The following is a 25,088-nucleotide window of genomic DNA, read 5'->3' as shown; positions in this document are numbered from 1 at the left end:
TCATAATGTTAATCTCCTTCAAGAATAGAGAAATCTGTGGGAATTCCCCTGACTCTACTCTGCAAACGTCTTTTCAGTAGTGCAAACTTTTAAATACTAAAAAAAAAAAAAAAAAAAAAAAAAAAAAAAGAAGGCCAGTTATTTCCCAAAAGTGGGAAGTATTATGCTTTTCACTTCACCATTCACCCCATGCTATTGACACAGGTTGAATGGGGCTTAGCATCCAGTGGATTTAAATTGCCAAATGGGAGACGAGTCTCATCACGTCCTTTGATTATCTACAGGAAATGTGTAAAGAATTACAGCTGATTGCATTTTTCTCTACTCCTGACAGTGCTCCAGTTGCTTCTGAAAGGTATGTCTGGTTCCAATCCTGGGGGAAGGGTATTTATGAATAGGTGTTGTTAAGGGTTAGAAAATACCTGATAGCATCACACCTTGCTTCTTTTTGGCACAAGCTGTCATGCTAATGTATCATATCATTTATTTTAATGAGCACAGGGATGGTGTTACATAATTATGTGGAGGCTTTGCAGCTTTCAGCCTGCAGTGCCGAGTGGAGAAGCGCTCAGCTCCAGCGCGTGTGCGATCCTTGGTCCTTCCTGGGTTCTGATTTTGCATTTCTAATGAAGCTGAACTGACAAAGCGTGAAAATGGTCTAAAAGGAAAAACAAAGAAAGTGACCCTGTTCTCACTGCGCTGAGGCTCATCAATATTCCAGCAGCTCTGCTTTCCCCTCTCCCTGATGTCTTTAACTTTTTTTCGGAGCTGGGCTGACAGTCTCCTCCCCTTTCCTTAAGTTGCAGTGATAGCAAGTTGCTGCGTTCCCCAGCACACGCGGACTGTCAGTTTTCTGCCTCCCGCTCGCTGAACCGTGCAGCTCTGCTGCATTTGCTGGGAAATCCCAACCTGGTCTGCCAACAGCGCACGGAACCACACAGGTCTGGAAAGGTGAGCGGACCCTTCAGCTGCGCGGGAGCCCTCATTTCTCACTCCTATCCTTTGTATGTTCCTTAATACAATGATCCTTCTGCCTATACCCACGTTCTCTCTTGACCTTAGCACTGAGTTGTTGTAGAGCACATTAGCTCTGTAGAGCTCCATAGATTAGCTGTATGAAGCATCTAGGGAAGAAAAGGCATGCAGAATGAATCTGTTTCTTGCAAAACAGTGAAAATTAATTGCTCTGAAAAGAACATCTTGCACCTAGTGCTCATACTCTGGAATAAGTACTAACGTAAATATCTGGTGCAAATGTTTTCACTCTCTAAGTGAAACATGTGTCCTTCTGTTAAAATTCACAGAGAATGCTGCGCTCATGTGCCAGTCTCCAAACATATGGTAATTCAAAAAGCAGAGATCAGATCTCAATAAAATTAATTTGCTACTAGATGATATTTCCTTCAAGACAAATTGTTTCAAAACCTTTTGTATTTATATTCTAACTGCTTCCTAAAGGAGAAAAAATATATATATTTAGGCACTCAATTTACTAACGTTTTACAGTTAAGCTGTGTATATGCAGAGACAGGTTTCACTGGAAAGAACTGACTGTACGTGGATACAAATTTCTGATTTCCTCATAAAAACATTCTGGTATATTAACACCTCAGAAAACCAGATTCTCTGTCTGGAAAACCACCTTTGTGCAGACGCCATTATGAAATAAGTCAATACCAAACAGATGTCACTATTTTATTCTTAAACAGAAAGTAATGTTTTAATTATAAAATATTTTATGGTTGATTCAGTGGCAAGGTTTCTTGAAATCAGACTGTATGCCTGTAGTTGCTGGACATTACATGCAAGGAGAGCTTGTATTATGGTCAGAAACAACAAGCTAAGTAGGATATAACTTCTCTTACTTTACAGATGTACTCCAAATAGTTTGTACTTCAAAGATGAATATTATCAACACAGAACTGTCAGGGGCACACCTTCTAAATAGCGGCTGAGGGATGAATAAATGATTCCTGCTGTGTTTTGCCATGTGAAAAGGAGGAATTCAGACAATGCAGGCAGCCAGTTAAAAACATCTGAAGTGCAGAACACTTTAAATGTTCCAATTCAAGCAAAATATTTCTCTCCAGTGTTTATAGTGAAGATGAGCTGGCTTTTTTTTTTTTTTTTTTTTTTTTCTTTTTTCAGATGGGAAGGATTTCCTAATCAGATGGGAAGTACACTTGACATAGAATTTTAAACCCTATAGCACCTTACACTTCCAGGAATAGTAACCAGTTCATGTTACTCTATCTCTAGGAATCACAAAAAGTTACCCCTGGTTTTTACAGAATGGCAGCAAGCTCATTGTAACTTTTTAATGCACAGAATGCCTGTCTGAACAGAACATTAAATCTTTCCAAGAGTTCTTCTCGCAGTCAACAACTTAGGTATTACAACAAATACAAGTTTTATTGAAATGGGAAGAACATCTGCTTCCATGTAAACATGCAGTTAATCATTCCTCTGAAATCTTATTGCAGTTTTTGGTATTTCTTGTCTTACAGGCTCCTCCAGCAACACTTATAGAAAGGGGTCTCCCATTTTTCTGAAAGGATTTTGATAAAAGTTTATTATAAGAGAATACTTTCTGCAAGATAAATGACTAAAGGTAACGGAGAAGATCCCAAAAATGGAAGTAGGATGGAACGCTTTCAACAAGGAGTCCGGAAACGTACACTTTTGGCAAAAAAAAAGGTGCAGAGCATAACAAAGGATGATGTTAAAAGTTACTTATTGAGGAATGCCTTTGTGCTCTTCACCGTTGTTGCTGTGATTCTTGGTGAGTCATTTATTCAATAGGAATATTCTGTTCTCCACTGCATTTGACAATGACAATTTGCCTGGGCGTTTTGCATTACAAAAAAGATCCCAAATTCTTCTGCACTGATAAGGATGATCTTGCTTGGAGAGTTTGGGCTCTTGCAGCTGCGTGTTGAAGCTGTGGGAAGAGCCATTTAAATTATTTTAGTATTTGTAAGAAAAATTTTGGGGGAAGAGATCAGATGTTTTACAGGCTCTGCTCCTAAAGAATTAAGCTCAATAACTCTAAAAGAATGTTCTCAGTAAAATCTTTTACCCAAAGCAGGTTCAGCGAAATGCTCAGTCTCGTAATAATGAATTGCACTTTGCAAAGACTAGCAGAAGTTCTTTATGAATGAAATGGGAATGAAACTTTAACTTACTCCTAAGCATACTTCTGTATCAGAGCTTCTGTCTTTTTAATTTCCCCATAACAAATGCAAACTATTCAAAAGTAAGAGCAAGCTTATGCTTTCTCTGTTGCTCACAATCTTACACATGCATCTTTCAGATGCAATTGTGGCAACAATAGAAATGTTACCTGTTCAAAGAACTGCAAGATAACACTTGATTAAGTGCCTCTTTAAAGGGTATAGAGAGGAACATCAAACAGCACGCAGCAACAAAATGTTAATTTAAAATATAGCTGCACATTTTATACTTACGTTAGAGACAGAATCATCTGACAAAATATGCAATTTTTAAAGAAAAATAAATACTTTATATAACCTTATAATTACTTTTGATCATTTTCCTTTACATACAGATTGATTTTCTAAATGACATCATATGCTCCTTTAAGTACTCATACTGTCAGCAAAAACATTAAGGTTTTACCATCTTTTCTTTCTGTTTTCATTTTTAATTAGTTTGCAATATAGAACTGTGAAACTGCTCATCAAAACTCAAATGTTTTACTTAAAGGTATACATCCTAATCCTACATAGACCCTAATGTCCTTGATGATGCTTGTTCTATTATTCCATCTTTCTTAGAGTTGAAATTTTAGGGCTCTACTATTATTGTGGTTTGGTACCAGTACTGTAGGGGCATTTTAAACCTCTTTCAGTTCTGATGGTCTTTGTCTGGGAGAAAATTTCAATGGTCTGCATAAGGTTAAGATTAGGTACTTTGTATTTGATCAAAAGTACTTTTCATTCCTAAATAAGAATTTGATCAATGCAGAAAAGTCCCAGAACATTAATACTGGGGATACAAACTGTAGATATCTTATCTACAATGGTAAGGAAAGGCAGAGCAAACTAGCCAGGTTTTGAAACGCTGTCCTAACTCAAAGCAATACAATTGAGGTAAATAACAGACAAAAGCAAATCAAGCCCACATTTTTTTAACTACCATCAGGCTCCAGGGCGACTTTCTTAAAATTAGCAATGTAGGAACAGAAACATAGACTGCACAAGTGTGTTTACTTTCCTCGAATGTACTGATTAGCTTTAGAGTACTAGTTACAAACATCTGCCCATGTCTTCCCTACCACCTACAGCCAGGGTAGAGTACAGTAAGGATGGAACTCAAGTTGGAGAATTGATGAAAATGTGCAGCCTCAAATGTCTCAAATCCTCAAATTATGCTCAAGAATATATAGAGACCTCTATCTGCTGTAGTATCTTATAAGAATCTTCTCACTGCTATGAAGGAATATTCCAAAATTTTCTCACATGGGTGGTGTAATTTTACATTACATATGTGATTAGAACAGCATGTTCGCACTTGGCAGGTATAAAAATGTAAAACTTTTTTTGGATAGTTTTTCACTGCTGTGGAAATATACAGAAATCGGGAACAGGTAGCTTAAGAGTTTGGAGAATGTTCACTGGTTGTGCTTCTTCCATCTAGTCTGAACAGAATTCATATTATCTCTTAGCTGTTCAATGATTTGTGAAGAATCAGGTGGAGGGCTCAATCCTTTCCTAGCAGACAGGAACAAACACTGTGGAAATAAACCACCCATTAGGACTGCTGATTGTGTCATCAGAGATGCTTAGATGAGAATACAGGTAGAGACCAAACTATACTCAAGTAAAAGATCTTTAATGCTTTCTATAATCTGTACAGGTAGAAGACATCAATTTCTAGGGCCATCAGTCCACAAATTTTCATGAAGACTCAACTGCAAATCAAAATTTTAGCTTAAATGAGAACAGTGTTTCTTCAGAAGCATTTATTTTCGGCTACTTTTGACTAAGGAGTGAGATGAAAAAGAACATTTCTGAATTCTTTGCTGAGCAGGATCAACACAGGTACAGGTCAAGTGAGTAAGGATCATCTGCCCTAGCCCACTTCCAGGACTATAGCTTGAAGCAAGCATTTGACTATGTCTGGTGAGTTAGTGTCTGTGGAAACAAGCACTTTGTTATGAGGCAGATGGCTGCAACATGCAGTACTTTGAGTACTGATGCTTTACTGACAGAGCAGAGATTTTGTGGCATTCACTTGAGAAGGAGAAATACAATCAATTACCTTAACTTCTGCACACAGTCCAATTCTGAACTGATTTCTAAAGTGGCTACTCCAGTACAAAGGCAAATACTCTTTAAAAATCAAAATGTGAATGTTCCAGAAGTTCTAACCCTTACTGAGGACTACTCACACACTGTTCTATATTTTTTAAAAATCTCAAGAAAGTGTTTCCTCTGACTTCTCATTTTGCATAGATAGGTTCTGTCTGGCACATCATTCTCATTATCACAACTGTTGCCATTTTTAGAGAAATTCAAGATACTTACAAGTCCTTTGAGAGACTGAGAAAAACATGGTCAGCAAAGTGAGTTACAATTACATTTTTCAGATTCTGCTGGCTCAGCCAGAAACATTAAAATAAGTTTTTTTAGCAGTGGATCTCGACCAAATCCAGTAGATGTGTGACGTGAATTAGGAAGTTGACCATTGATGAATTCAGTGTTGTGATGACCTGGAGCAGTTTAAGGTAGGATAGTTGTCGGGGTGGCTCATGGAAAATCTGCAGGAAGTCTTACCAGCTTTGAAGTGTTGGCCAAATTACTGGCAGAATCTCAGGGGCTGCCCTTTCTCCCACGCTACTTCACTTCATCATCCTGTCCCCAAAATGCCTTCCTTTCAGAAGTTCTTCCTCCAGCGGACACTTGATTCTCTTCTACCAATCTCCCATTTTCCAGAAATGCACACAAGTCCAGATTTTGCTCTGGCAGAACTTCTGAGTGCCCAAAAATATCTTGTAGATTCTGAACTTGTTTTAGAGAAAAGAGATCCTGGGAAGCTGTTCACAGAAAAAATGCTATTATAATCAAGGAGCTCAGTGAAGAAGGAACTTGTGGAGAAAGTACGATAAAAAGCACTTTCTGCATAGAAATGAAACCATTATAGCACCATTCAAGAGGGAAGGAGAGGGAGCTCATTTTCAGAACAAATTTGTGTTTTTGGCTACTCACCCACCAAAGGGAGCACAGGGCTGGCTGCATTGTGACATGCAGTCCTCTGTAATTGCAGGGAATCTCACAAAAAATGTGAATTGCTGATAGGCTAATACAACAAGTGTGTGCCTTCCACAGGATCCCAAAACTTTCTAATTGTCCTTATATACAAACAAACAACCAGTTACAATTACAATAATATAATAAGTTAAAATGATTCCTAAAAGATGCAAGTGCTTCATGGGCAGAAATGGATTTAAAAAAAAAAAAAAAGAAAAGAAAAAAAAAAAGACAATCTTGTACTTTGAAGCAATATGCTTTCTGCTACTGGTAGATCTCCTGTATCCACTGAAAAGAGGGTTATTGGACCCTGTTGCATGCTGACAGTGTGCACGGTGACAGGCAGCCTTGGTAGAATTTACATGAGAACAAAGCAGAGATTCATCATCGTAGCAGAAACTGTTGTGGGAGGTGAGTCCTAGATGAGATAATATGGTAAACATAAAGAGCAAAATGTGATACCAGCAAAAGGATAAAATATATAGAAGTGAATCACGATACCTTGGGGACAGCTGGAAAGAAATTAATTCTATCTTTTATGAAGTTAGAGGCTGTCTTTGTCCCAGCATTTTCCTAAAGAACCTGCGCTACACAATGGATCTTTCTTACCATGTGAATTCTCCTAGCCCCCTGTATATAAGACATGTATATATGGCAATATATCTCTAAGCAAAGTCTTAATTCTATTTGAAGTTTTAAAATATTTATAGATGCATGGGGGAAAAAAAAAAATAACAAAAACAATCCAACAACAAACAAAGAAGAACCAGACGCCATGTTGTCCTTAGTACAGAGCAACACTTAAAAATTCAGATTATTCTTTTCCAAAAGAAGCATGGAAATACAAGGACCTGTCATTGTGCTGTTTAGCAGCCAGTAACAAATGGCAGACAGTGAAATATGAACAGCACACTGGTTAAGTAGTTACTTGTAAAATAGAATTATGTACATTTATTATCAGAATCTTAATTTCTTATCATGCTCTTTGGTGTTAATGAAACAACCCAGCTCTACTTGTCAGACAGCATACTACATATGCTGTGTAGTAATGAAAATACACACAACTGCTGCATTCAGTAACAGTGCAGATGTTAGCAAAGGTGCAAAATATGCCCAATGTTACCTTTATACCTTACTTGCTTTTATTAGGCCAATCAGTGGACTTGCCAAGTGGTGCTGAAATGTAACGTTTCTGGGAGATCACAAATCAATCCAGAGAAACATCTATTCACTGTTTTCTTCATACAGCTTGTGAAAATGTAGGCATTGCTGTCTTTTCCAAAACTTGCTCTAGAAATTCAATGTAAATTTTTTTATTTAACACTACTTTGTACAAAATGGATTTCATGGCTCTCAAGGGTGGAGCCCAGGCCATTAACAGAGACATTTAGTGTGTTTATGTGATTTCTAAGAGATTTACTGATAAATTTATCACAGTACTCATAGAATATGGCAATTGTGCCATCAAAGGATAATGTACAAAAGGGACAGAGGCTGTATTAAAGACCATCGAGAAACAGTTTGTAGTTTTGTGAGCATTAGAGAGGTCTAAAGTGATATTTCAGTGGCAAAAGAACTATTGTCAGACCCAGTTCTTTCCAATTTCTTTATGTGTGCTGTAATTACTATAGTGACTGCAAAGCAGTACAAAATCATAAGCAAAGTGCCAGTGACTTCTATCTGAGTAAATGTTCAACATATTGTTAGATTCTTACTACCACTCTAGCTACTGAAACACTTTAATGACCAGCCATCTGCACTGGAATGCCTTTCAGTTGGCCAAATTGAAAGGTAGTCCAAGATGTCATATTCAGTCATTTATTAATCCCTGAAGCTTTTTTTGTGTTGTTGTTGTTGAATATTCTTGAAATAATCAGGTATCTAAAAGTTTGTGAGATTTATGATACAAAAGTATTCGAAAAAGTACACAGAACAATCTAATATGAAAGAGAAAAATAAAGAAATTCGATCTTCTAAATTTTAATGTCTGCTAAAATATTAAGATACAAATGCGAATATTCTCATAGTTTGTACTATAATGTTGACTTTTAGATCAAGATAAGTGGAAGCTGAGAAATATTAACTTCTTGATTATTTCACTCCTTCTTCACAAGGTTAGATGCATAAAAGAGTCCGTACAGTTACGTTAGCTGTGTGTATATCCTCTTCATTTTCCCAATTCTTTCTTTTCCTGTTCATTACATTCACATTTTGTACTTCATTAAACTTCAGATTAGAACTCACCCACTATCCTTTGCATTTTCTATATTTTGTCACATATTTGTTGCCCAGCCAGTCTGACCTTGACCTTTGGAGCAATAAGACAAAGTAAGTGATAAATAACAAAAAAGGAGCTTAGAGATTTCTATTTTTTATGCTAATTTCACTGAATGAGCTTCTCACAGAATATACTGATGTCGATATTGTGTATTAGGAAGCAGCTAGGCTACTGATTTTGGAAGACACTGTGAAACATGGAGCAGGAGCAAATGAAAATAATTCCAGATATATTTTTGTAGGTGCTTGATCACTTTTTTCATTACATCAGCACTGCAGTGTTGGAACTGTACTGGCAACATGTGTACTTTTGACTAACACAATGAAATCCCAGAGTATTTAACTTTTAGAAGCCATGCAAAAGTTCAGTAATAGATCAGTTGAAGTGTACATCAGTGAAAAGGAAAGCAATTAAAAGCAGGAAGGGAGGCAAAGTCAGAAGGATAACATGAGAATCAGAAACGTGTTATTCTTATCATCTGTAGATGTACTTCCATGTTTCTTCTCTTACCAGTTGTTATATTCAACTTTTGAATATTGTTCAATTCCACAAACTGAAGAAACACATTTCCTTCCTTTAAATTTTACATGGCTACCTACTTCCTATTAGTACTGCTGTAAAACCGTGACTGGCTATCAGCTTAGCTGTTGCACACTGCATGCTTGGTTTTTCATCATTTCAGTAACCTGGCCCAACTGAAAATTCATTTCTTCCACAAAGGTCTATAAAAGATGCGACTTATGTGATAAACAGTATTTACACTACAGACATAAACTTCTCCTTCACATTGCCTCTGGTAAATACTCAGTTTTTACCACATACAAGAACCAAGTTAAAAAAAAAAAAAAGACAGACACTATCATAGCGTGATGCACTGAAACTACCAATGAAGAAATTCCTAGGAGTGCTAAGTAAACACTACTGATGGATTAAATTGCTGCACAATTTTTGATGCCTTTTGAAATCTTTTTCACTTGGAAATACATACATCAACAAAGACTTATAACTGAGACCTCTAAAGTTTAAGTAAAGGGAGCTGAGTATCTTTTTAGAACATGGTTGAGAGCTAGGAGATTCAAATGTGACCCCACAATTCTGCAAAGCAGATATGTAACTGTTTAAATCTTGACAGGAGGCAAAATAAAGCAGGATTACGTTCCTATTCCCACTCCTTTCTTTTAGTCAGTATCATGCATATATTTCCAACCAGTCAAGATCCAAAGCATGTGAATCATCACCTTGGGCATGGTGTCAATGACTCTTGAGTAACTGACTTGCACTCTTCCTTTCAAAATCTGAGTTTTAGGATGGATTCCACCATTTCTTTCAAAGTTGTGTCACTGGGTGGAAGAAAGTGCAAGATTGAAAGTTGTGTGCCAAGACAACAGAAGGAAGCATAGTGTTTTATCCTAATGGCTAAGACACTGATCTACACCAGGGAGCCCCAGATAGTGAGGAAATAATTGGAGAAAGAACAGTAACAAAAGGCATTCCAAATCCAGCTGATTCTCTGCATATATGTGTTGTTGTTTTAGATCATGGCAATTCAAAAAAAAAAAAACCCACAGGCAAAACTGTGAAAAGCTAGGAAACTTAATTATCTTAGTTAATTAAGTTAGTACGTAAGTAAATAAATAAGTTCATACATACATACATACATACATACATAAAAACGAGAAATGACCATTAACTTTACAGAGTCCCACAACTAAGCTTTTTTTATCTAGAGGGACTTTGAAGGTCAAAATTTGGACAGAGGTGCTTTGTGATTAAGTAATTGCGATTAAGTTCCAGGTGCCAGTTTTCCTTTGCTGTTTTTCTGACCTTCCATTCTGAATACTTAGAAGTTAGAGGAGAGGTATCAGAATTTATGCAGAAGTTGCATCCAAATCAATCCCTTTTGGTACAACATTTTCAGAATCACAGACCACTCACTGTACCCTTCAAATTACAACTCATAAGAAGTCAGTCAATTAAAAGGGCCGAATTTGTCCTCATCAAAATCAAATTAAATGAAAGAACTTTTTGAAATTCATATGTTGGAAGAGGCTGTTGACCAATGAATAGAATGGATGGAAGATTCTAGATATAGGTAGTTTCATCAAAGTCATAATAAGATTTTTAGGAGGCTCAGCTGAACAAATCCAACTGACTGAAAGCATTCTAACCACCTTTGAAAAGATGATAACACGATCCCACGAATTTCACTCATGAACTTGAAATCCTTATTGATAGAATACAATTTCTTTCAATCCTTAATCCTGATACAGCAGCAGTTTTCTATTCCACATCTGGAAATCCTTTCTTTCAATTCTGTCCAGGTTGTTTGCATGTATCAGCGAAATACTGGATAAGAAATCTTAAAAATCTTCTAACAAAGTCTGCCATGTGAGTTATGTTCCATGACCCAAACAGGTCTGGCACAGGCATATCTTGATTCAACAAAAACTTAATCCTCAATGGCAAATACCTCAATTACAGGTTTAGACTATCAGTGCTGAGTTAAATTAACAGGTGGTTTTGTAGGAATGAGAAGTTGGGCTAGCTCCATAGAGATACAAATGCATAATTCAAGCAGCCCACAAATGATCATTTAAAACTGTACATCAAGGAAGTCAAGCCTGCGAAGGAATGTTTTGTAATGTATGTCTAAGGTGGAATTAAAATACACAAATAAAGGCAACCATCAAGGTCTAACCTCAGGCTCTCCATTAAGCTACTCCAGACATTCTTCAGAGTAGAGCCCTGTTTTTTGATTTTGTTTACATGAAGTTCTTGGCATGGAGGGATCTCAGTCTCACTGACTGCAATTCCTGAAAAAAGACAAAAGATTACTGATAGGCAGATGAATCTGTTGAAGAGAGGAGCAGCATTTGGTGATGTTTAGGGCTATGTCAACTTTCAATTGATGAAAAACAGGCAAGAAAGAAATGTAAAGTCAAAAAAAGAACTGTGTAAACTTTACAAGACACCAGCCCTCTTATCTGTTGGGAATTACTCTGTATGGGAGTGAAAACATGAACATTTGTCAAGAAGGTTTGAGCAGCAAAGTAAAACCAGGCATGAAAAAAGTTATTACAGCAACATTGTAGAGCACTGAATAATACCTTAATTCTAAACAATATTTCACAAAATACAATCTATCTGACCTGCGTTGGGTATATGTTGTATTTTGTGCAGTACTGAAAACTCTTCCTCTTTTCAAAACTTCTAGAAAAGCTTTACAATTACTTGTCTCATTTTTAGCAGATGAAAAAAAATCAAAGATAAAAAGTAAACATAGAAACAGTCCAAGAAAGACAAGGCAAATAGTAAAGAAAAAAATTGAAAACTGAGAAACCTAAGTTGAGCAAAAACACTTCTGAATGTATTACCAAAGAAAAAAGTCATTCCCTGACTAAGGAAGAAAGGTGAATGAAGTTACTTGAGTAACTCCGGAATCAAAAAACAGCTGAGGACAAACTTCCATTTCAACTTCTTATTTTTTAAATATTTAAAACAACATTCAATACTTCTATATCTTTGGATTTTGTATACAAAGTGTTCTAGTATATTCTGCGTTTCACAAAGCAGTGATTTTATTCATTGCTTAATTAGAATCATAGGATTATGCAACGGCTTAGGTTGGAAGAGGCCTGAAGGATCATCAGGTTCCAATTCCCTATTGCGTGCAGAGCTCCCAGCTGCTAGATCAAGTACTAGCTCAGTCTGCCCAGGATCCAACCTGGCCTTAAATGCCTCCAGGGACGGGGCATCCACAACTTCTCTGGGCAAACTTTTCCAGCACCTCACCACTCTCTATGTAAGAATTGTCCCATTGACATCTAACTTAAATCTCCCTTTCTTCAGTTATAAACTGAAGAAGCCTTCCCCTTCCCCTATCACTATGTATCCACGTAAAAAGTTGATTTCCCTCATATTTCTAAAATTTCTTTAAATATTTGAAGGCCACAATGAGGTCTCCCTGCATCCTTCTCTTTTACAGTCTGATCAAGCCCAGTTCCTTCAGCTATCAGTTCTTACAGCTTCAGACTCCTCATTCCTACTCTAATCTTTCTATCCACACTATCCAAGGAAGGGCTGCTGTGCTTGCAGCTGTGCAAAGGCCCAACGAAGGCTATCAAGAACAGGCCCCTCTGCAGTAACAAGAAAATTTGAGTCTCTTAATTTTGAGCTGCAAATTGGGTACACTACGTATTTTAATAACAACTGTCTATAAAATAAATCACAAATTACAAAATGCCTCTGTATATTTGCAAATTGTAACTGAAGATTGATGCAAGTAGTCCAGGGTGGTTTTTGGAAGGTAACAGCTCTCACTGGATGAAGTAATTCTTCAGGGCCAGGTTCAGAAACAGACTGCAGCACAGCCTTTATGCTCAGCATAGCAGCCAGCACCATGGCACTCCTGCAGAGCCTGAGCAGCAGTAACACAATGACTTCTCCCACGGTATGAGGAACTAGTCTAACAACAGTCTGGAGAAAATCAGATGTGTGCTGGAAAACCTCTCTTTAGAGCCTTCAGATAGAATTTGTAGATTTTTTGCCTGTTTTCTGATCCTCCATAGCAGGAGTCTCGGCTGCATTGCTTGATGTCTGGAAGCTCTGCATTCATGAAGAGTGGGCTCAGTAGTACATAGGCAAAGAACTTCAGCACACCCTTGAAATGCCAAGCCTGCCACAACTGCTGTGTATCAAAGATCTCCGCTCGTGCACAATAAGCACAGTGCATCCTGACTGAAATAGACTTATTTTATATGTGGACAAGCCAGGTAATCCATTCTTGTTGCTAGACCTGTCCCATAGCACAGTATTACAGGCTCTTCTGCCCCAGTCATGACTAGGATATTCAGCTCTTTTAAACAAGTTCCTCCCTGGCTCCATCCAGCATCGTCTCTCAAACAAAGGAGAGAGTTGTTTGTATCCAAATTAACTCGTACTCTGCTTCACCATATCCACCTGCGAGACCTCCTTGGAGAACTGCTCCTTAAGCTCTCTGTTGTATCAGCATCAGCAGTTAAAAGTGCAAGAACATATAACTCATTTTTATCCTGCTATATGCAGGAGATCCTCTGTCAGGTCTCTTCCAGTTGAGAGCTCTCGAGAGAAATCAGCTGGTTTATTAAGTATGAAACAGAGAAGTAAGTGTATATCAAAAATAATTCATCCACAAAAGAAAACAGTTAAAGGAATTTTGAGCTACCTATATGTTCTAATTCCAGATTGCTATAGATGAGGAAGAGTAGCTGATGAGGTTGCTCAAGGGCATGTTTTTATGATAAATTAAATCAAGGAAGTGGATAAGAGAAAATTAACCTCAATTTAAATCCTCAGTGTTTGACAAGTACATGCGCATGGAAGCAGTTAAAACTTAGATCAGCTTAAATTGTAGCTCATCCATGGCTGTAGCAATTCGGTGCTCATCACAACATTATCCCCCTCAGTTTGATGCAATATATATGTGCCCAGTATTCCCGTGCTACAAGACTTGGAGTAAACAAGCTGGAATCATCTCTTCCAAACCAAGGAGATTTGGGGAATGAAGGCTGGTAGAGAGCTCTCAAAGCTACCCTGCCAAATATAATTTTTTGTGGAGGAGCTTTAAGAAGAGTCATAAACTCCAGGATAAAAAAGATTTGAAGAGGTATAACAAGATAGTACTGATGACTATACAATGCAAGAAATAGTTTTTAAATGCTTAACAGCAGTAATTCACCTGTAGACCCAAATTAAAAGCAAACAAAAGTAACTGTCTAGCTACTAAAGAACAGTTAGAACAATAGGAGTTAATACCTAAAATATAATTAATAAAATTTTTAAAAGTTACTAACAAGAATATTACTACAGTATTAAAATATGTAATACTTATGTTAGATACTTAGCATGTAGGTTTATCAGAATGATGACAAAGGGAACATACCTTCCTACCCACAAGGGGAAAACCAGAAAGCAAGGAGGGAATAGATTATTATATACAGAGTGTGGGCAGAAGGTTTCACTGAAAATTATGAAACAAAAAAAGAATGATTGCCGGCACCTTAAAGTATTCCTTGTCTTTGGAGGGATTATTTACCTGATTGTCTTAAGTAAATACAGTTGATGTCTTATCTGAAAATGGTTGTTAGAAGAAAAGGTGTCAGAACAGAATGGTAAATTAAGCAAAAACAAATGACCCAAAGAGCAGAAGCATTCATTCCAGGGCTCTGCAGGAACATAAGAATGAAATGGTTGTGCAGCTAACAGAAATATACAATGTCCCATTAGTCTGGTAGGAGCCTGATTCTCTCACTGGCTCTAACCTAATTTCTGTCATAGAACAAAGTATTATTTGCTTGCTGGTTACAAGGTTTTCTGAAAGATTATGCTTAACTGTGATTATTTTAGTGACCACTCTACTTAGTCTAAGGAACTCTTTTCCAGTTACATGGATATTTCCTATTTCCTGCTGGAAAAGATAAAGTAAGTCTGTACTTAATCTTTAGAAGAAAAGGAGTTCATATGACAGTAACTTGGGATCTACTGCTAAAAAGCAGAATATCTAGAGTAACCTCCAGTAGGGAACTCACTTTGCAGGAGGTTGGGCTAGATGACCTCCAGTGATTCCTTCCATCCCCTGTGGCTCTTTGATTTCATTTAAAAAGCAGTTTTTTCACTGTAGTTTTGTACACCATCTAACAACTTACACTTGACACAAATCTGAGTGACTTATGATCAGTTAAAAAGGTAACATGCTATGTATATACAGAATGTAGACATTTAAATAATATAAACTCCAAGAAATTGTATGGCTTCATTTCCCATGTGTTCCTGATGCAAAAAAAAAAGAGAAGAGAAGCTCTTAAAGACTCATTTTAAAATTGAAAATACTTCTTCAGCAGAACTTCTGCTGTTGTTCACTTAAAAATGTCTTGCCATTTCTCGGAAGCTTCCTTACTTTTTTAAAGTTATCAGTTATGTGAAGTAGAGAAAAAACTCATCCTTCTCTCTTTATTTAATTTTTATATGCAATTAATTGAGGTAGGCTAAAGAGGAGAATTAACTTCCCTGAAGTTCTTGAGTAAGCCCTTAGATCTGGGCAAAGACTCTTTTATCATCTTCTACGCGTTATGGGTTTTTGTTTGTTTGTTTGTTTGTTTTATCACTGATGTGGTGTTTTACATGCATGTGTAGATGTGCAACCTTTCCTTTTCCTACGCAATATAAAGTATCGTGTGAAACACTTTTCTACCAATGTGAGACCAAAGCATTATGTAACACAATTAAAAACATCTTCATTTTCTCCATGGAATAATTTAAAATTAGTTTTCAAATTTAAGTTCAGAAAACTGTACATGAGCTGACAACATTCTGGTAGATCATCACAACATCAGTTTTGTAATGACAGCATACAAAAAAAAGAACTCAGTAACTAAACTGTTCATAAAAACTGAGTATAAAAATATTACTTTTAATTGCTGCTCCAGACCCAGATTTTGATACTCAATTCATCACACTTAATCCATTTAAGAAATTTTAAATAAAAGAATATTTGTCTACAATAGTGAAAACTATTCTTTCCTTTCCTTACTGCAGCCATTTGAAAGTGAAAAGCCTAGACCAATTCATCAATATTTTCCTACTTTAGGAACAAGAAATCCCAAATCATATCTGCCATTTCTGCCATTTCAGTTCCATTCTCATTAGCAACAACATTATTTTCCCCTCTGTTCCTTTCAAGTTTTAAATCCTCTCTTGTTTGAATTTATATACGCTAAATTCTAATTTGAACAACTACACTGGAATAAAAATGCTATAGAATAGTTCAGCTAAAAGTTTATTCTGATTGCCATCAGGTTTATCTGCAAAAAGGTTTTCCATAAATTTGAGAGTATCGCTGACAAGTACACCCCAAAAGCCATATTTTTATAACTGTAACCTGATTTGCTTTGTTATGTTAAATCGTTCTTTTGTGCTACTTTACAGATGTAGCTACAGATGAGCTACTTTACAGCTCCTCAATTTAAACAAACACTGTTGATTTTTGTCCAGAAAAACAAAACAAAACAGACTCTGTTGAGAAATCTACTCTTTCTAGCAGTGTAGAAATGGTGCACCATTTACTGTTTGAGAGGTCAGGCTCTGATATTGTAGATTAGTTGTTCTTTTCTGTTACAAAGGGTAGACAGAAACCTGCCCTACAGGTTGTGGCAGCATGTTTCACACAAAGCTTTGTTTCGTTACAATTTTCAGAATTAATCAGAAACTTGAAACTTTTGCTGAGAAAAGCCTGCTCCATTATTTACCCTTCTCAGTCTTGATTGTCCATACCACTCTTACCAGACACTGATATGGATGGCTGTTGAAATACTGCACATTTTCAAAGATTTAATGGCATGAATTCATTTTAATCTTTGTTGTAGTGCCTGACTTAAATTATGGTTTTATGGTGTTATCTGATAATTTAAAACCTGTAAGCGTTGGCTCTGAAAAATGAATTAAAACAAGTCAAAGCTATTTTAACATTACTTTCATTTTTTTGTTTTCATGACCAGAATTTTTTGTTAATAAAATTTTAGCAGATAGGAAGAAATATCCAGTATCTAAGTATTAAACTCAGAACAAAAAATGATATTTCATCTTCATTTATTCTAAAATTAAGAGAGGCTAATAAAATCATGCTGTTCTGCTTTAATTTTCAGACTACAATGAGAAAATCATTTGGTTAAATTCCTTTTTCTGCTGCTAAGATCACTATGTTAACACAATATTCAGAGAGATCTGTAAAGCAATTACTACTCTATTTTATCAGTGGGGAAACTGAGTTAGAGAAAGGTTTTTATGGCCTAGGCATGACTTCACATAAATCAACAGTAGTGCTAAGATTAAGGCTGAAGAATTAGTAAATATCAGATGTCAGCCCAGGTCACCAGGGCACATATTTTCCATGTTGCAGAATTATTTTCTTGTAAATTACAGTGTTGGGCAATACTGTAATTATGCACAATGCACATTAGGACCAAAAAAAAAAAAAAAGAGGAATACCACCAATAATATTCATTGAAGCAGCCATCCACTTGGGTCCTGATTCTCTCTTAGCCAACATTGTACTGCTTGGACAGTAGTGTTTGAGATAATCAAGCCCTTATAGTATAGCATAAGGACTAGTTCTTATAGCAGCCTCAGAATCCCTCACTAACTTCAGTAAGGCTTTGTATTAGTGCAGAGCTTAATCCATGTAGAACTAATTGCAGGACTGGAGCCTAAGTAAGAGACTGGTTTAGCTCTATTTGCTTGTTATCCAGTTGTCAAAATGTAGTGCTCATTAAGTGAAGAAACAAAGGGTCCAGATGGATTCTTTATGTCTGAGAAATGTGTTTTCCATATAAAAAGAAAATAATTAGTAACACTGCAGAGGAATTTAAAATCTTAAAAGAAGGAAATTTTAATGCAGGTCTTCTGGGGCCTTTCTGCACTTTATGGTTCACTTTCATTTATAAAATCATTTGTACAAAACACACTTTGACTTCCTGAGTCCACAAAAATGAATGAGGCTAAAATAAATGCCCTTCAGTCCTACCACTCTCTTCCACAGTGTGATCTCCATGCTTTGTTCCACTTGTATTCTTAACACTTTTCTCTCACCCCTTAACACTGGGATTTTCTCTCCTACACATTTCCAGACACTTGTAACTTACCCAGTCTTCCAAGTTTCCCAGCAGGACAAATGCAGGTTACTAACACGGGAGTTATAGTTGTTTCCTTACGCCAACAGATGGCAATAAGCTAGTGTAGAAGGCATAGCAAAATATTTTAGCTGATAAAATTTTGGGATGAAGATATCTGCTGCATGAATTTACAAATCTAAAATCTTATTAAAAAAAAAAAAAAAAAAAAAAGCAGAAAGTGATCAAGAACTGCAACTAGATGCTATGCTCTGGCATCTGCAGTACCTATCCAAGTTCTAGGAAGTTTTATGAGGGAACTAGAATGCTCTGCTGCCCATTATCTGAGGATGCAGTTCCATGAAAAATATCAGGACATCTGAGTGTGCCTGGCTGCCAAAAAACTTCAGTCCCACTCTTCTTCAAGGCACACTCCTGTCTGTTTCCTTGTGGAACTACCAACAGTTGTGCAGCCATGCAAAAATATTACCTCAGTGAATAGAGCTGGAAGCCAGTAAAATAAATAATTTCTGCAGTTGAATTAGCTATCTGATTAAACTTTCTATACAGCCATAATTAGCCCAAATGCTAGTAATGGACAGTGGGCAAGAACAGGTTGTGCAGAGATGTGGTGGATGCCTTGTTTTGAGCCATCCATGGTCGAACTGTATTGGGCTTTGAGCAACATCACCTGGTTGGAGAAGTCCCTGTTCATTGCAGGGGATTTGAAATAGGTGACCTTTAAGGGTCCCTTCCAATTCAAACTATAAGCATGGAGTCAGGAGTGGGAAAGGATAACTGAGTTTCATCATTCGTATGAGTAAGGAATGTTCTAGATACAGAAGTGTGCTGCCTGGCTGGATATAGAAAGCCTACATCAGATAGGTACAAAGCCATTTAATTCTCAGTAAATTGTAATGAGTAATGTGAATTAACCAAATAATTAACCAAATAAGCAAGTAAGGCCGTTGGTGCCAGGTGGAAGATGAAATCTTAGAAGTTCCAGCTGTGAACATGGGACTACCCGTGGCTTCCATTTGTAAATACACCTCAAGCATCACTTATCTACTCCCAGCAAGATGAATGGATTCAGACACTCCCTCACCCTACTGCCTCAGGTGTTAAAACTTGCCACTTAGTCATCCAGAAAGGCCCTCCCACTTGATTATCTGCTGCTTTGCAAGTGCTTATGTGTCTGAAGGCAGGCATGTATAAAGCTACTCACATCCTGGTGCTGCTTTGCTGTTTGAAGGCCTAACCACAAGGGGATTCTCAGCTCATCTACTGGTTATCTCATCCCATCTGAAGCATGTCTACAGGATCAGGTCCTACAGAGAAGACAGGCATGGGCAAGACTTCTGAAGGCTTGTGGCTAGCATGCACATGCATTACATATATGATTACATTCAGAATCCCTGAAGTCAAGGAACTCAGCCACAGTAGTAAGGACAGTTTCCTTTTCACTAAGTCAAGATTACCTTTTACATAAACCCGGGTTATATAAAATAGTAATGAAAATACCATTCTGAATCTGTAAAATGTAATTCACTGCCTTCAGTAGAACTACTCATACAGGTGGTTGATATCCGAGATTGGAGTGTAGTCTAGAGCAAAAGCTGCATGTTTTATGATTTTCAGATTTGTCAAGTAATTACTGTACAACTGCTTATATTCAGATGTTACTACTGCTTCAGAAGAGTAAATCATGACATCTTTTCCCTCTCTACAGGTGTAATCCTTGGATTTTCTCTCCGATCATATAAGATGAGCTATCGGGAAGTCAAATACTTTTCATTTCCAGGAGAACTACTCATGAGAATGCTGCAAATGCTGGTCCTGCCACTAATTGTATCCAGTTTAGTTACAGGTAAAAATATTTGTTGTTATTAATTTTATAAAGATGCACCACACACCAAATAACAAAAAAATGACTCTATTCTAGTCTATTCATGTAGCAAAAGTTTTGAAGATGTTTTTTCCAGCCCCAAGATAACGTAACAGTACGTTACTCTATGCAGCTACTGTGAAGTTGAGTCTTTTTCTCCTACCTTCTGAAGAGGTGTTTTCTTCCACAATGTCCTATTATTCAAAAGAGAATAAGTCTCAGAAAAATGTTTCCAAGACCCGAGAAAATTCCAACTATTGATTGAGGTCAATAACCTGTGAGATTTATATGTAAAAAATGTATTTCCTGTAACAAATTTAAAAAAAAAAAAAAAAAAAAGATAGATGATATATAGATTATTTGGAAGAAACATATTTCCATCAGTTCTGGTTTTCTTTCTTCAGGTTAGCAGCTCTGTTAAACTTCTTCACTAAGCTGTTCCCTCAGCTAGAGATGTAATAATTTATTTCATAGAATCATGTACACCTTGTCATTCCACCTGTTTCATGGAAGATGTAACATTTCTTAACAAATGTTCATGATGCACTTGTGATGTGTTTATAGAATCATAGAATAAAAGAATGGTCTGGTTTGAAAAGGACCACAAAGATCATTTAGTTTCAACCCCCCTGCTATGTACAGGGTCACCAACCAGCAGACCAGGCTGCCCAGAGCCACATCCAGCCTGGCCTTGAATGCCTCCAGGGATGGAGCATCCACAGCCTCCTTGGGCAACCTCTTCCAGTGCCTCACCACCCTCTGTGGAAAAACTTCCTCCTAGTATCTAACCTAAACCTCCCCTGTCTCAGCTTAAAACCATTCCCCCTTGTCCTATCACTATCCACCCTCATAAACTGCCATTCCCCCTCCTGTTTGTAGGCTCCCTTCAAGTACTGGAAGGACACAGTGAGGTGTCCCCAGAGCTTTCTCTCTTCTAAGCTAAACAAGCCCAGTTCCCTCAACTTTCCCTCATAGGAGAGGTCCTCCAGCCCTCTGATCATCTTAGTGGTCCTCCTCTGGACCTGCTCCATAGAACACACATCCTTCCTGTACTGGGTGTCCCAGGCCTGGACGCAGTACTCCAGATGGGTATTCTGGTAATAATCTAAAGAAAGAAAAACAAAGACTAAGCAAATCAGTGATACAGCATGTAAAAAAAAAAAAACACATACTGTTCAGTCTTTGGGCCCATACACCCAGTATACTGCCTGCACTGTCAGAGGATTCTGTTCTGTGCTTCACTGATTTTCAAACATTTTAACGTTAGAATCTCTCCTTATGAATGCAATTGAGCATTGACACCATCTTCAAGGGTGTTAAAGCTGTTTATTTAACAGCAAAAAATCATCTAGGGTATTGACTGTTCTAATATCACTTGCCTTCATGTATTTCAAAGAGAAATAAATGCTTGTTTTTACACACACATTTCAGAAGGAGGCTGAAAGCTTAATGCATGCTGAAACTAGCGATAAATTTATGAATCTTGTATTGAAACAATGACAGTTTTTAGTCCCAGCCAGTGCATATTCTGTTGCTCAAATCTGCTTACTCTCTTGTCCCTTTCACCTGCAAATTCTTCAGGTTGCACAAGCATTTACAGAAGAACTATTAAAGGTGAAAAGGGAGAGAAATTTACCCTTCCTCAATATTAGCTGAGACTCATGCTGCTGCTCTTGTTGATCCAGTAAGACAAGAAATTTGGTAGAATTCACTTAGCTGCAAAATTCTGTAGAAGCACTTTTTTCAGGTATAGATCTTCAGATGCAGAGTCACAGATGTCAGAGGGAGTTGCCTTGCATTAAAACAATCTCATTTTAAGTATCTCCAGGTCTCCATAGGGATTTTTCAAAGTTTCCAGCTAATTCTAGTCTGGAAAGGATCTTCCATCCCCGTCTTCAAGCAATACTTTATTTATTTATTTACTTACTTACTTACTTACTTACTGTAAAAATCATTTACATTTTTATATTTATATTTTTGACAAAAAGAATTGTTGTCTACTCAAGAGATTCACCTAATTATCATGCAAATGCCTCGCAGTGCTCAGTGGAATGATCTTAGAGTTTCCCTTTAAAGCAAGAACATTTATTATTAGGGTGAACTACAATAGTCAAATTTCTTTAGTCTGGAAGGGAATAATCACAGTAAAATCAATGCAAAGGGTAGATTTCATTCCACTGAAAGAATTCTTAAATACAACATTATTATGTCCTTTTTTTGTTGAACTATGAGAAATTTGTCAGCTTGTTGCTAAAAACTCCGGAAAAAGTCTTTTCTACAATGAACAGTATCTCATTTAGTGCAAAAATAGTTTTAAAACATAAATATGTTCTCATATATTTGATGCAGAACTCTCACAGTCAGGTAAATACAAAGGTATTCTTCAATAACTAAATAACAAACTATAGCCTTTATAGTTATACTACTATACTACTATACAATAACATAAACACTGTTGGGTTTTTTGATACATTATAAGCTAATTCACTGGAGAAAAGTCTTATCCTTCTCAAATCACTTTTATGCCACTCTGTGGATCATCCGTGAGCCAAATTTCTTATTTCCTGTATTTCATTTGGCAAAAGCGTAAGCGTAAGTTTCCTCCAGGGTCCTACATACTGACAGCATAATATTACATAATATTATAATGTAGTATTATTTCTTCCCACTTCAAGTTATCTGAATAAATATTTTTGCTGTTTGCAGGCATGACAGTGTCTCCCAGAGATGATGATGTTCTTGGTTTCCATTTGTATTTATGTGTGTGCAGTGCAATTGGTTTTGAGGATGCCATCAAACTGTGAGATACTAGAAGTGTTAGAAGCAAATTCAGCATAATTACATTCCTCTGTTAATTTTTTGAAAGGCAAAGAAATTAGGATAAAGAGGAAGTAATAACTATAGAAAGTGTAGGCTGTTACATAAGTGACAGATATATGTTGAAAGTGAAGAGTTCTGTGCTCCAAGTAAACAGCTCTGACAGTCATCCACAGACTCTCACAGTGAAAATAGGACTATAAATAGTGAAGTCAACTCAGTCATATTTCTTTACTGTTTCAGCATTTTCACAGGAGAAGCAATAGAGAAACCCATTCAGAGATGTTTACTCACATTTGACTTCTGGCTTACCATTACTGTATTGGTTCTAGCTTTTCTCCATGAGATTCTATCTTCTGATCTCTGCGTTACCAGGCACGTACTAACATTTGCTTGGGAGAAAATTTAGGTTATTTGCATACCTTTCACAATCTTTTATTGTTTAAAGGAAAATAGGATTATATGAATATCTGTATTCTTCATCTTTTATGGTTTAGGCACAAATCCTATGCATACTCTATGCCAGTTTTTATTCTCTACAGTCTTACAAATGTCAGAACACCTAAATCAGCATTCTCAATCAGTATTTCTTACAAAGCCAAACTAAGGCATGAAACATAAGAGGTAGCATAAATGGAGAAATAGAGAAAATTTCTATTATTTTATAACCAAATTTGGCCTGACTGCTTATACAAATGCAAGGCTAACAGTTTTGTTACATTTCTGCTTTGAATTTGCTGTAGTTATAGGAGTTCCAAATATTTTATATTTTCTTATTTTGTTGTAACTTGAAGCATTTAACATAAACAATTTGCTTGAATTTACTTTAAAATATAGTGTCCTTAAAAATTATGTAAAATAAATATATATACATGTGCTAACAATTCCACTCATTATAAAAAAGCCAAATACTGCTAAATTTGCACCAACATTAAAAAGGCTATACTTTAACATTTTTGAGCTGCTACAGCAAGAATATCATGCAATTAAAATCACAACTCTTAAACTATCCCACAAGTTTTGTCTCCATATTTTATTTATTAAGACAGTTTACAAAAATGAGTAATGACAGTTCTCCATAAAAATCGTAGTTAGAACATAACATTTGTAAAAAATATTGAAACTAAAGAAATTTTCTAATGCCTTTTTGCAAATAGTTTGTGCAATTCTGGTCACAACTCTGTCCTTGAAATTTTTGAAGCTTGGACCACTACTTTTAAATGCAAGTAACCAAATTAAATCAAGTGCATTTATTTCAGGTATATTTGTCTGGTGAAATATAGAAGAGCACGAAAAGCCCAATCAAGCTGCATATTGCACAAACAAAATAAAAAAAACATCCTGCCCTGAAAAATACACTAGCTTAAGTCAAGCTGGGCAAGGAGGAAGGGAATGTGGAAAGAGCAATAATATAAGCAAGCACAGATGTTGATAGCATTTACCATCACACGCTATGAAAAGAGCTGACAAAGTGCAGAGACCTGGAATTTCCATATGTGGATGCCTGCTAACTTACCTCAGGCGTACATGTGGTGCTCTTAATTTCAGTTCTCAGCGGAGTGCAACAAATGATGATAATGCTAAAGACAAGTGGTAAGGAATATTATAAAAATAAAAAAGAAAATAAAAATTAAAGAAGACAGAAAGTGACTCAAATAATTAATCAAACATAAGTAGATACCACATTTAACAGTCAAGATGCTTTAAATTACCTATAAAGGAGCAAAGATAATATTCAGTGAAACAACTAAACGCATATTCAATTGTTGCAAAGCCAGGTTTTGCCCAAAGAAATTTATGGATGTAAACTGTGGAAAATTAATGCTGTGAAACATTGTGCAACCTTGGGCAAACCATGTTACCTTTTTGTACCTCTGCTTTATCCTTTCAGATGTAGTGTTGGCAAAGATTTTTTAATAGCACTGCTAACTAGAAGACTACATATACTGAAAATTTTAATGAAGAGATGTATTTGTCCTGGCTCAGTAGGTGCAAAGAGTATAGCATTTCTAATTATATCACTGTGGAGATGGAAATAAACTTGAGCAAATAAGTACAGCAAGAATGGTATGGGGCCAACCATGAGGCAGTTATGGAAATACAATACCCCTAGTTACCTGGTAATGGTTTTAAGCCAGCTATGATGTTATCACCAAAATACAAGGAACGCACTTCTTTTTACTTGATCCAACAAG

The 25,088-nt window shown here is 36.6% G+C and overlaps 1 protein-coding gene across 2 annotated transcripts in view; it reads left to right on the top strand.

Moving 5' to 3' along the window:
• Positions 1 to 257: 257 nt before the first annotated feature.
• SLC1A3 (solute carrier family 1 member 3) overlaps positions 258 to 25,088 on the top strand; it is a 59,875-nt gene continuing 35,044 nt past the window's right edge. Inside the window, exons 1-4 of one of the 2 annotated variants that reach the window (XM_090130498.1) lie at positions 258 to 355; positions 801 to 951; positions 2,508 to 2,782; positions 19,921 to 20,058. In XM_090130498.1, coding sequence (XP_089986624.1) covers positions 2,602 to 2,782; positions 19,921 to 20,058 — 319 coding nt within the window. In that variant the 5' untranslated portion in view covers positions 258 to 355; positions 801 to 951; positions 2,508 to 2,601. Of the gene's footprint in view, positions 356 to 753; positions 952 to 2,507; positions 2,783 to 19,920; positions 20,059 to 25,088 lie in introns of those variants that run through there. The other variant, XM_031609130.2, reaches the window with a different exon arrangement.

This window comes from Phasianus colchicus, chromosome Z (assembly GCF_987193195.1).
Source record: "Phasianus colchicus chromosome Z, bPhaCol1.hap1.1, whole genome shotgun sequence".
Taxonomy (NCBI): Eukaryota; Metazoa; Chordata; class Aves; order Galliformes; family Phasianidae; genus Phasianus; species Phasianus colchicus.
Note: the sequence above shows the minus strand (reverse complement) of the source record. Positions and strands in the feature narration are given on the sequence as shown.